The 14,358-nt window shown below is 28.5% G+C and overlaps 2 protein-coding genes across 2 annotated transcripts in view; one reads left to right on the top strand and one right to left on the bottom strand.

Annotated features, from left to right (window-relative positions):
• LOC142318738 (protein LSM12-like) overlaps positions 1-14,358 on the top strand; it is a 62,052-nt gene that overhangs the window by 41,008 nt on the left and 6,686 nt on the right. The window lies entirely within an intron of this gene.
• The window catches only part of Idh3a (isocitrate dehydrogenase [NAD] subunit alpha, mitochondrial), a 48,208-nt gene continuing 42,838 nt past the window's right edge, over positions 8,989-14,358 (bottom strand). The window contains exon 6 of the mRNA XM_075355134.1: positions 8,989-10,316. Coding sequence (XP_075211249.1) covers positions 10,089-10,316 — 228 coding nt within the window. The 3' untranslated portion in view covers positions 8,989-10,088. The remainder of the gene's footprint in view (positions 10,317-14,358) is intronic.

The following is a 14,358-nucleotide window of genomic DNA, read 5'->3' on the forward strand; positions in this document are numbered from 1 at the left end:
AAATAATTCACTATCCTGCCAAAATAGAAATGAGATATTTTAGTATTTTTAAGTTCAAATTAAATTCCATTTGATTAACATATTATTTTAATAAACATATTTTTATTACACTCAGAAATAATATTTCTCATCAAAGCAAAACAGATCTTTTCTTCTTATTTATACTCACATCTGGCTTACAAAAGAGTAATCATAAAGAATATAATTCTGATAATGGTTAAGGTAAGGTTTACTAGTACGAATTTGAAAATGAATATGATAAGGAAGATGAAAAATATGCATTTCAGATGATCGTACTGATGGGGAACAATCACTAGGAACTATGATATGAATCTGATTAAAATTTTATTTATTATAATCATTATTTCATTTAATTGATGTAAAATACGGTAGAAATTGCTTGTAATGAGAATCCACTTGTAACAAGTTAAAAATAAAATAATTGGTTTGTTTCTTTTATTATTAATGTATAGAAAAGTTTGATTTAACGAGCTAATAAAGAAGTTAAAAGTCAGTTACAATGAACAAATTATTTTCTTTCAAATAATAAATATGTTCCCTGAGTAATTAAAAATGTGAATGATTTTAAAATACAGATACCAAAATTAAATGTCATTAATACTCTATGTTATAACAACGTTAAATTAGACTAGGGAGGCAATGACCGATCTCTTTACAACAAATGAAAATGGTTAATAAGAAACAACCCAGGTGCGATAGTAAACCATGAACAGTTTGTTTGGCTATTTCTGGATTTTAGGAAATTCCATTCCTCTACTATTATAAAGTTTACTCAGGTTAGTGTGGTGATTGCAAAGGTAATTTTAAAGTTGAGTTCAGGAAGTTGATTCATTTGATAAACGGGTTGCTTTGTACAGTACATTCATTTGTTTCACTTAGAACGGAGTTAGTGTACTTTCTGTAAGCTTGTGGTGTTTTTTGATAAATTTTTATGGCACAGAAGTAATATCAGGTATTGAAAGAAAAAATCTTTTCATTTGCAACAAATTAAAAATTATTGAGAAATGAGAAAACGAGCAATCTAATTCTGAGATAAGTAAAACTCATCAGCTTTCTACTTACACTGTCTCAACGATTTGGAAGAACCATGATAAGTTAAGGGTAGCTTTAAAAAAAAATCAGTCTCGGGTAAAGAAGATAAGACATCAAATCATTTTTGCAAAAATTAGCGATGGCAACGGCAGTGTAGATAATTCTGACGTTAGCAGTTGGCTGGGTGAAAAATGGCCACTAATAAAATTGGGTTATGAATGGGAAGATATTTAATGCTGATAAATTGGCCTTTTTTATAAATTAACTCCTGAAGAAAAATTTATTGGCAGAATGAATTCAAAAGTAAGGCTTACTATTCTTGTGTGTTCAAATATGACGAATTGAAAAAATAAAACGTTGGTCATTGGAAAATTAAAAAACCTTTGTTGTTTTAAGACCGTCAAAACTTCAGGTTAAGTTCTTAGCCAATATAAAGGCATGACTTTTACAGTCTTAGAAGCTGAAATTCATAACTGGGAGTGCAAGCTGAAAAAAAAACTGATAACTGTCAAGCATATCCAGTACTGGTTACCTCACTAACATAAAAATTGTAGTTTTGCTTCAAACTTTACTGCAAAGCTACTGTCAATGGATCAAGGCGTTGTCCACTCAAAGTTCACTTCAGATGTTTATTGCTATGTACAATTATTTCACTGCTTAAAATAAAAACGAATTTAATCAAAATGTTTTAGATGTAATCAGATTAATTAACAGATGATGGGGTAATGTATCTTCAACTAAAATTCAAAAAATCCAGTTTTGCTACAGTTGCAACTGAAGAAGTTTATGAACCAGAACTACCACTCTGAGTGGAGTTGTACCATTGATTCCAAAACTGTATTTAAGTGATGTAATATGGATGATTACATGATTGCCAATGATGTTGTCTTAATAACTAAAAGTCCAGTAGATGAAGAAATAATTAATGAAGTGGAACACGGGCAAAAACAAAAGTGAAAATGATGACAATGACTGAGAATCCACTCATTTCTGTCCATGAGTTAAAGACAGTTTAGAATTGCTTATGAAACAAATAATGTCAGCAGTGAGTTTATAGCAATGATTAAATAGTTTAACAAATTGTTTTGTTTAACCGATCTCGGTTATAAAAGTAAAAAGCAAGCAACTAGACAATTTTTTTTAAGTTGGGTTAAAAAATGTAACATTTTATCGATGTAACCCTACAGAATTGTGTGGGCTGATATTTTTTAAGCATGTTTAATTAACACTTTTGAGTGCCGCCTATACAGGAAGTAAAATGATTTTAATGGCCAATGTTTTTTTTCTCATATAATTTAATTCAGTATCACAAAAAAAAATGAATTGGTAATAACTATCACTCATTTGAGTAAAAAATACGTTTTTAGCGATTGTTTTTTTGTGTGATGACGCATTGGCTTCACGCGGCCAATAACAGTTAAAACATTATGATTGGCCACCATAATGTCGAATATATTTGCTGTTTTAGTTTATGTTCACGAATTGAGTTACAAGTAGTTCTGTGTTATTCTGCATTTACAATTTTTATATTACATATCGGTTCTGTACCCAATCTTTATTATTCTGTATTTCGGTTTACGTGTTTTATTTATTGAAAAATGAACAGAAGTTATGAATCAATGTAAAAAGAATTACAAAAACTGGCAGGATTTGTTGTCCGATGAAGTTTTCAGCAACGTTTACCTATCAGACGAATATCAGCCTTCAACTTCTGAGTTTGAAGATGAACCACCATCTAAAAAGAGAATGTTCATTCAAAAAACAGGTAGGCCTGGTCCTAGTATTACTACTGACAAAATTGATAATAATAATCATCCTCTTTTGCCGATTCCAAGTACATCATTTGCAGAGATGATAAAGGTCAAAGCTCTGTTGCTACTAAAGTAACTATGGCCCTCATGACCGATCTACTGGATAAGGGGCGTACACTCTGCACTGATAATTGGTACACCTCAGTAGCACTAGCCCATGAGCTACTGAAACGAATCACTCACCTGGTTGGTACTTTAAAACGAAACAGAAAGAATAATCCCCAAGTGTAGTTGTGTTAAAATGGCATGGCAGAAAAGATGTCCTAATGTTGACAACCAAACACACCGATGATATGATAGAAGTTCAGAGACGAAACAATCCTGTTCAGAAACCGAAGTGTGTCATAGAATACAACAAAGGAAAGGAAGGCATTCATCAATACTTCGGACCAAATCAAGAGTTATTGCTTGTCTCTGAGATGTGGTACAGAAAACTTGCTGTGGAATTCTTCTTGGAACCAATGTAGTAAATGCGCTATACTTATACAATCAGCTTACAAATGGAAACATGCAAATCATTGCATTCAAAGAATTGACAGGATCAACATTAGTGCCATTGCTCCTCCTCCGACACCAGTAGACCAACCTCACCGCCTTGTCGATGTTGGCAGACAAGGAAGAAGGCGATGTCATAAATGTTATGAAGAAAAGCCAAAGGCCGAAGGCAGGAAGATTTGCCATGCGAAAAACTACTCAAACCAAATATAAATGTGTGGTGTGTGAAAAACACTTTTGCTTGAACTGTTTTTTTGGTGTACATAAATATTTTGTCTGAAAAGTTATTTTTTTTTTATTTTCAAGTTGAAATTTTATTATCTATATTTTACTTTCAAGCCCATTTTCTAGCAGATTTTTTGCAATTGCTTTTGTTATTAAAAATAACATCATATTGTAATACTGATATTCTGCATTATTTCATTACTTTATCATAACGTAATAGCCATGTGACACCAGTGTGGACTCCCTATCAACAGGCTAATAACAGTTTCATGACATACTGGCCATGTGTTTTAATAGGAACTATGAATCCAGAGCGGAGTTACATGGCCATATAACTAAACCTAACATGTGGTGACACATTCGACTCACGCAGCCATTAGATCTGTAACTCTGTGAATCCACGTGGCACTTAAAAGTGTACATATTAGATTGTAATTTATACAAGTTCAATTTTGAAAATAACCTCCCCATTTTAATGCATGTACAGTAATATTTATGTGCTTACAATTTTATGCAATATGATTTTAATTTTTGTTTTTCTTACCTTTTCTAGTCAAATTTCATATAAAATGTTGAATTCTTTAATGCTGAGTATATGTTATTTACTTGAGTTTGGAAGGAAAGATTTTTTGTGGTATTAATAAGCTCATTTGTTTATAATGAGCACATACTGTGTCCTTTGAATCTTGTTGCAACAGACTTTTACTGTATACTAATATATAAATGAACTGAATATTTAAACAAATTATAACTTCATAAAAATTATAGCTTCAAATTTCTTATGAAGACTGACCGATTACATTTTTCTTACCTTTTACACCGCAAAACTATTAATGCAAGAAATTTCAAAGTTAAATAATTTAGTCAAACTATTTCGTTTTTTTGACACACTTGCCCAAGTGGCAAACAGACTGGGATTGCATTAAGAAATCTCATAGTCTAGCTCTTGAAATTCATAAGAAATTTCAGCATTAATGATTTCATTTTACATAGTTCAGGCACTCCTGTTGACCCTTGTCTCACGTGTTTCCTGAAATGCAGCTATTTTCATTACTTATAACAGAAATAGTAGAATAAAGTTAAAGATAATGTTAATGAAGTCAGTGTAAAATTTCTGTTAGCTCTCACTAGTTGATAATGATTCTTGCTCCTGCAATGAGAAAATTGACTAATGGAAACAGATACACTTGTGTAACTATAGTTGATTGTTAATTTGAGATGAGATCGGTTTTAGTTGGAAACCTACCAAAAGAACATTTTCAACAGAAAAGTATAATCCTGGTACAAAATAAGAAAAGGATATCTTACTATTTTTGTTTGCTCACATGTCAGTGATTATCTTAAATTTCCTCTAAAAATCAAGGGCATTTAAGAACTTAATTTTTTGCCAGTTAACAAACAAGTTAACAGTAACAAGCAAAAAGTGAGGGTTGAAATCAAAACTAGTAAAAATTATGGAAACCAATCTTCAGCAAAAAGAGGTAAAAATAAAAAAAAAACATTTTTCTTTCCAGCAAATAGTACTATAATACCCCAACTGATGGATCAAGGAATAATAGAAATGAAAGCGACACTATAAAAAAAAGAAGTTTTTGCAGGTCATTTTTTGTTAAATTAAAATTCAACTGGAATATTTCTAGTTAAAAATTATAATATTTTATACTGCAGATGCATGATGAAGTATACTTCCAAGCAATATGAATGATATGCAGCCCACAATATGTGATGTTACTCAAAATTAGTAGAAAATGTACCAGAATGAACTCAAATTTACAATACTGATCTAGGTTTTAAAATATGAAGCATATTTATAAAGTACGATTATGAATGTTGTTCCCAGCTCCCTGAAATCCGTTAGTAGGGTACACTTTTTGTTCCATAAAACATTTGCAAGATCATTCAAGCTGATTGGGCTTCCTTAAATTTTTGGTTTCACTGAACTTGAATGATACTTCATGGATTATTTAAACTCAACACTGACATGAATTTCATATTTCATTACTGATGGTATGGGAAAAAAATTTGCACCGCTCACTAATGTAATGGAATGAATAAATCTATATATATTTTGTCTTCTTGAAGTGGTTCAAAAATGCATTTAGTTGTTATACTTTGGTTTTTGTGTACATCACTCAACATTTTCGGGAACCAATTTTCATACAGCCTATGATAGCTTAATTTTGCAGTAATCTTTTTTTCTCTGTACTGTGTGAAATTTTGCTTTAACACTAATTGTAAATCATCAGTTCTTAAACTTTTACATTAACTTCTCGGCTTTTTAAACTATAGGTATTCCTCATGAACATTTATATGGCCTTCATTAAACTCACAACACTCTTACCTTTCCTTTACTCATAACTGTAAAACTATAAATTTCACATAATTCACAATGAATTTAAAAAGCATTTTAACCTTTCATGTTGAAAAATCAAACTACACTCCGGATTTCACCATTAATGGGATGTCTACTTTGGTAGCAATCACTAATCACAGTAGGTAAACAACAGACTGACACGGAGGTCAATATCTATCTAATTAAGTGGTTGAAGCTGCTGTGCATATGAAATACTTATCATTGCTAAACACTTTTTATTAGCAACTGGCTCTTACTTTTGAAACCTGTCTCGTATTACTGGAAGATGAAAAAATTACACGTAAAAAAAAAAGAAACAAATATATTTAAAACTTTTACCCTATTATTTTATTTTATTTTTTTTTCTTCCAATAGAACTAAACTCTGTTTTTTCTCATATAAGATTTCAAAAATTTTCAAATTTATATCATTTTGTCATGATTCAATTCTTTATTGATTTTTTCTGTAATTATAAATTTTCAATTTTTTATACTCTTGTGTGTGTGAATAATTTAGCATTAACCATCAGCTTGTAAATACAATATATACATATTTACAGTAATTTGTTAACAGTATTATAGTACTGAATAATTTTTTTTTGTAATTATTCATAAATATATAATATATTTGTTACAGAAAGTTCATTCACCTGTCTAGATAGCCAAATCCCCATATAGAGTTTGACCTTCCTGTAGAAAATGGTCTAAACATTTCTTATTTCCTCCTCTCATATACTTTCCTTAGAACGTTTTGCCAGCCAATGGTACAGTGGTAGCAACTCTTTTTTCATATAGGTTTTTAAGCTCAGTTGGGTTTAGAATTTTTCATATGCTAAAAAAATAGTTTCTTATTATAAAAAAGAAAACAAGAGAAGGTAACTGGAATTGGGTGTAAGCCAATTATAGTTAACATAGTATGAAATAAAGAAATGTATAATTTCAGTAAATCGTAATACCTTTAGGGTACTGATGATCCTTACACATCCTAGGATGTGAATATCATTCAACATTTCATCTGTTTTTATTAACTTTTTAACTATTTAGATACATAAGCATTTGGCTTTAGTCTGAACTAAATTCAACAATTGCTGCATTCTATTAGAGTTAACAGAAATGCTAAATAATTATAAGACAAATAATGTCTACGGAGTCTGTATTTGTTAACATTACTTAAGAAATAGGGATCAGCTTTCAATGTTCCGTTTAGGTGCTAGTTGGGTGACAGCAATAGTGCTTTCTACAAGTTACATTTGATTTACAGTTTGTAGTGTTTTATTTTTTGAAATGCATTTTCAAACATGCATTAAATAAATTTAAAAAATTTATACTGCAAAACACTAACTATATAATTTGAATTAATAAAACACAATTATAAAAAAAAAACAACTGCCAAAAAAAGAAAATAAACTGAACTTAAAAACGACAATAAATCAAACTAAAAAAAAAGAAAACAAGGTATGTAAATAAAGGACTAATCATCATTATGCAATATTTAATTAAATAAAATAATGTTCTCACCAGTTCTTTAACTGGTTTAAAATAAGAAAATTTTATCATTCAACAAAGATATTTAAATGCAGTGGCTCTGAATAGTAATTATTCTATATTAAATAGCCCCCTCCCCAACTGCATTTAAATATTTTCATTGAAGGACAAAATTTTCTTATCGATATAAGAACTGGTGAGAACTTTATCATTAGACAACTTTAAATCCTGCTATTTCTACAACATGAAAAATATATTTAAACAGATTAAAATGGCCTGAAAGTATATTGGTCACCCATTATTTAATTTAATTAAATACAGCATAATGATGTTTAGTCCTTTATTTCCATAGCTTGTTTTCTTTTTTTTAATTCAATTTATTGCCATATTTAAGTTAAATTTATTTTTACTTTTTTGGCAGTTGTGTTTTTTAACTTTTATAATTGTTTTTATTATTTAATACGTTTTAGTGATCATAGAGAAAAATTTATAATTATAAAACCTATGGATATAACTTATTTAACGCACTGAGCCAAATGAGGAAGCTGTAAACATTTCAGTTTACTTATTTAATTGGCATATACCATTCTAAACCTAAATGAGATTTCTGAAGTGTTTCTTGAGAGACTTTATTGTGCAGATCATACAACAATTTTCTGGGATCCAAACAACTAATGGCTAAACTCTCCAATTCTCATGTAACTCAGTGTTATGTAAGCCCTTTGTAGTTTATGCACAGTCACAGCCTAGCACAATATTAGTGGCAGCATGCGCTGTTCCACTTTGTCCTGCCCCCTTAAGCATCAAATTCGATAATAGTGGCCTTGATCCTCGATCTGCTGACAGCACTATTTCTAATTATACGTCATCAAACTCTACAAAGACCATTTGTGAGAGCTTGCCAGGCTCAAGCTGGTCTCAATGCAGCACAGGCACAGCCACTTGATTTTTCTGAGTTTATCAGTTAATTTTTGTTCTGGTTTGGTTCCATCTGATTTCGTATTATACTAGCAAATACCCAGTCTGAATTTTGAAAATTGGACGATTGTTTGCGAGATATTATAAGAGCACCCCATTTGTTACCAGTTGATGGTGATGACTGGTCTAGCCTCACATAATGTGCTCGCATCACCTTGCAACTCTAGCCTTACATGCAGTCCCCACAGGAAGCCCCCATCATTTTTAAATATTTATTTACCCTACTTTACTTTAGTTAAAGTAAATCTAATTCTATTATTTATGTAATATTATTCATTCAACTAATTTGGATCATTCAGTTTAAACCCAGCTTACAATTCACAATTCATTAAAGTTTGTGCTTCAACTGGCAAATCTCTACTAATATATATACATATTTATGTAGCCTATGACTCTCAGTAATGTAAGGATTCCTATGCGGAGTAATACATCTAAATCGATTTCACGATAGCAGCTCAACAGAATGTTGAGCTGCTATGGTGGAACAAACATACATATATATATATATACCCTAAATACATTATACACCATTTTGGGCAGTCTTGTAAAAAGATAAAAGAAAGTTAAGATAAAAAAAAAATAACTGAACTATCACTTCGAAAAAATTGTCTTTAATCAGTATGACAGCTGACAAACTTTTTATTCAATTACAGATAGAACAAAATTCTATAAAACAACACTGAATTAAAATTTATATTTAGCTTTTTAAAAAATACAAAAAAAATGTTTATTTCACAATCTAGTTCATATCATTACACAACAAACTACACAATTGATGTATTAGTTAGTTACATAGCATTAATAACATTTTTATTAAAAAAGAAATAAAAAAGAAAACCACTATAAGTCAGAATACATTTTATTGTGTGATATAAAAGAAGGGTAACAAGTACGGCTAATAAATAAAAGTACACATTAATAAATATTCATCCATAAAAATACACTAGTTACATGATAGTGTTTCATTAATCAAATATCAATTAGAAAAAATTGTTCCTAATTTTAAATTCACGAATTAAAAATTAATATTATTATGTAATATAATAAGAATTGTAAATATTAATATTACTTTTGTAGCAGTTAAACTTTAAATAACAAAAATTATCAGAACAAGAAAACAAACATATATAGTAATTAAATTTATAATTTTTTTTGTATTCTTCATGTTTTGTATATCACAGATAAAAAATACTTATTAGAAATGTAATAACAAAATGAAGAACATAAATGGATAAGTTGATATAACATGTGTTCATACATGAAAAGAAATAAAATTTGACCAAGTATTACACATTAAAACAATAATAAAAATGAACTCAAAAAAATTAAAATATCAAATAAATAGGAAAAAAAATCAATAAATTCTAAATAGCTTCTACTACTAAAATGAATTCATTAAAAACAAAATTTAAATTCCTAGTTATTTACTAATGAAATAATATAAATAACATGAAACTAAAGAGTACATAAGATAATAATGTGAATTAAAATTGAATTACAAACTGAAACATTACAACATAAATGACTCGCCGCTTTATTAAGGTTACAAACGAAATTATTCTAAATGAAATATAGCTATGAAATAAATAAATTAATTCTCTAACTGAATCCTACATAAATATTTCAATTAAATTTGCTACCTAGAGATTTCTTTATTTATTATTAATTCCTTTCTAATAAAGAACTTGTTTAACTTAATTTCTGACAGATTGCATCTGTGAATTCTGAGCATTTTGAATTACCTCCAAGATCACCAGTTCGATATTTGCTTTCTTTTATTACATCTAGACAAGCTTTTTCTATATCATCAGCATGCTCATTTAATTCCATGTGGCGTAACATCATTACACCAGATAACAACAATGCTGTAGGATTAGCTAAATCTTTACCTGCAATATCTGGTGCTGTACCATGAACCTATAATAAAAAAGATTAGAAAATAACAATAACCTTTTAAAGATGACTTATGATATACTGAAAAGTTTCTATCCTAACTAAAAATACCAGCTGGAACACATTACTGGTCTAAAATACATGTTTCTTTTAACATTATTTTTTCATAACATCAATGTAAAAGAATTTTTATGATTAAAAAAATGTTAAAAAACAGCTGTTTTAGAAGAGATGTTATTGCAGATGGGAACTGTGCATATCTGTTGCTTTCATTACTGTTTAAAAACAAATTCATACTATGTAGCTGTTGTAGTTTGTTTTCTGGTTTTTTTCTAATCTCGATAAAATGAGTGACAGTAAAACATAATGAAACAGAAGTTGGTAGGAATTTTCAAATTATGATAATTCAGATTTGTTTTCTAATGTTTATGAAAATAATCTCTCATTATATCCCAGAATGCAGTAAACAAAGGGAAAGTTACTGCATTTCCAAACGAAGGGAATGCAGTAAACAACTTAAACAGAGGGAAGTTAGATATTTTTACCCAGTACAAATTTCATAACTGAAGATGCAAACAATGTTAAAACGTGACATAGAAATTTGAACAGATATTACAAATAATTCTGTAGTAATAAACAGAGAAATGATAAGTGATTCAGAGGATTCTGATGCTAATAGTTATGACCATAATTTGACAAAAATTAATGATTCACAGCTCTCACAATTTTTCATTTTTAAAATCATCAAGTCCAAAACACTGTCCCACAATCATAACTCCTATTCAGTATAGTAGTAATAATAGATGAAAGAATTTGACAGATATTGATAACTATGTTACACCCCACACAACATATCATCTTGATTAAATTCATAGATTGCTGTTTCAGAACACAAATAAGAAATTTTTATTGCATATACTTTAATCAAAAATTTTTCAATAAAGTCGTCTATTAGCACAACACAGTACTTATTAGTTACAGAAATATGTTTTCGATAAATGATTTGAAATGATAAATTTTTCCATGTAACTAACAAAAAATTTCCAAAAAATAATGAACCAGATTTATAATTCCTGTGATAAATTTCAACCATTATTTGATCATCTTGTCAGAGTTCTATAATATTTGTATACCCCTTCAATATATGTTTTCAGTGAGTATGGAAGCAAGACAGGTATTTCCCTCTTCACCAAACAAACATCATTGTAAGTAGGATATTGAATTATGAATACTGTGTGTATATTCTTAATTTGTTTTGTTATAAAGAAGATTTGTATGGGAATAGAATGCGCTAAAAAAAATGTTATATTTGTGCAATGACTGAAAAGAATATCATATTTTTAGAGAAAAGTTTCTTCATCATCTTTTTTGCTAATCAGTACACTGAAAACACAGTTTTCACTAGAACTATTGGGTCTAATAGATAAGGATTACCAGATGAAATAAGTAATAAACTAGAGGTAGACTATAGTTTATTTTAGTTATAACAAATTAATAGCTAAGGCTCCAGTATTATTAATTTTCACCAATACATTCATCGGAAATGATGAGAAAAAAAGATTGATGACCGAGAAAAAATAACATCAAAGCCTAGTATGATCAAAGGTCACAACAGATATAAAGAAAGGTTGATATTTCAGACATGACCAAATCATCATGTGGATGATTGGCAAACTTATAAACATGGGTTTTTAACATTTTTCTTGAAGACATTGAATTATTATATTTTATACAAAGAAAATTGTTTAAATAACTTAAAATAAATATCCAGATATAATTTCTTATTTTAATCATAGATAGCAGTAGAAAAATGGCTGAAGAAATAATTAGGAATGTAGAAACAGCAAAATAAGAAATTTATGTATTACACAAGATTGTTATTTTCTAGAAAGGGAAAATATGCTAGGTTTTTATAAAAGAGTAGAAGTCAGAATAAGGTCTGGAACTTAAATGCAAAATGCTATGAAGGATGCCTAGCATACACGTATGCTTATCAAACATCATTCTGATAGCATTAGTAGCCTCTGAATGTTAAATTATAGTTCTATTAGAAACTGTAAGTAATAGTTTGTAATAGAAAACTAATACTTTACAGTTATTATAGTTGTATTGTAGTTCTATTGAGTCTACTGAGTTCTGTTACTTCTGGTATCTTTTAGTTCTATTAAAAAAAAAACTAAAAACAACACAGTGCTAAGAAATCAGATGCTATCATGATGTCTGTGCTATTCTGAATATATTTTTAATTCTATTAATATAAACCACCTAGTACACAATACTGAAATAAGACATGGCTATTACCTTAATTTTACCGTGAAAGTATTTTGTGGGATCCTGCATCCTCAGACATGTTGAAATATTTAATTAAATTACATATAAAAATATTAAAATAAACCATGAACATGATGTAATGTTTCTAACATTACTGAAGATGATATATTTAATCATGATTGAGGATGCTCGATCCTGTGAAAGTACGTTCATGATAAATTAAATTAATGTATGTCTTATCTCAATATTCTGTACTAGATGGTTTATATTAATAGAATTTAAAAAGTAATATAGCAGTACAGAGGAATAATATGAACCTTAAAAAGATTAATTTCAGTAAAATGATATTCTGAATATACTTCCACTACTTTACTAAAATAAAGATTTGAAAAATATATCATTATACTTTCACCTTGAACGAAAAAGAAAACCATTAGTTTTTTCAATATTTTTCACTGAAATTTTGAAACATTTAATACACATGTAGAAAATTAAATGTAGAATTATAATGTTTCCCACCATAAAATGTGCTCACCTGAGGAAGTGTATAAAAAATATTCTAAAATGTCAAACAAATAAATAAATGGTAACTTTATAATTTAACTAAAATTAGTTTATAATAATTTCACAAAGTAGTTTCCTATGTTACAAAAAACTACAAAAATTCATAAAAAAAAAAAATATAAAAAAAATAATGCTATTATGGTTATTACTCCATAATATTTTTGGCAAATGGAAAATAAGTGATTTAAGGTTCTTAAAATGTTTTTCAGAGATTAATAAACATAAAATGACAAAATAATTTTTATATGTAAATAAATTAAAATTGTTGGTAACAATAATAATTAAATTAGTGTGAAGTTTAATAATAACCAAGGTGCTCAAATTGTCCAAAACAAATAAAAGGTTTATCACAACTAATATGAATTTCATATTGTAATGCTGTTTAATTGGAAGTGTGTTCATATTCTTCTGATAAATTCAGGAATATATATTGCTTCTGATACATATATCTGCTTCTCTGATTCTTCTCATTCTCTATCTACTACTCTCTAATTCTTGTATTGTATGTGCTACACTTTACTGCTGCCATTACACTTTGATGCCTAATATACAGTAAAAAACTATAGCCTGGTTTTTTGTTAACACTTAACATCTAAAATGATGAATTTTATTTGGTGTGGATTTTTTGAGATTTTCCTCCAGAAAAAAAACTTCAAAGCATTATCTCCACTGCTAATACTTAGGAAAGAGTTAAATTTTAAAATCCACATAAACAGGAAGTTTGTAAGTTTGTACTTTAATTATTTTTTAGATATTTCTTTAATTTATTTTTAAAGTAATGGAAAATGTAAAAGAAACTTTCATAAAATGAATTATTAAAACAGCAAAAAACTAAGAAATTAAGGAGATCAATTTTTTTGAAAGGTAAACTGTTTAAAGTTATTATATATAAAATCAAAATAAGAAATTCAGTTTAAAATTAAAAAAAATTACAAGAGTAAAAAATGAGTCACTCAGAAGCCAATGAGGTTAATTCCAGAAAACAAAAATTGAGGAAGTTAATGTTTTTAATACATTAATTTTTAAAATGTTTGGTTTATTAATTTGATCTGTAAAGTATATAATGCTTTTTATCTAAGGGTAGGCTCTGCTACAAAACAAAACATGTTATATACAGGATGTGTAAATAAAAACGCAAGTATTTATTGGGACAATGGCAGCATCTTAAAAACTTTAGGACTTATACCTTTTGGCAGCTGAAAAATATAAGAAATTTATGTAAAAATAATAC

Source organism: Lycorma delicatula, chromosome 1 (assembly GCF_047948215.1).
Source record: "Lycorma delicatula isolate Av1 chromosome 1, ASM4794821v1, whole genome shotgun sequence".
Classification (NCBI taxonomy): domain Eukaryota; kingdom Metazoa; phylum Arthropoda; class Insecta; order Hemiptera; family Fulgoridae; genus Lycorma; species Lycorma delicatula.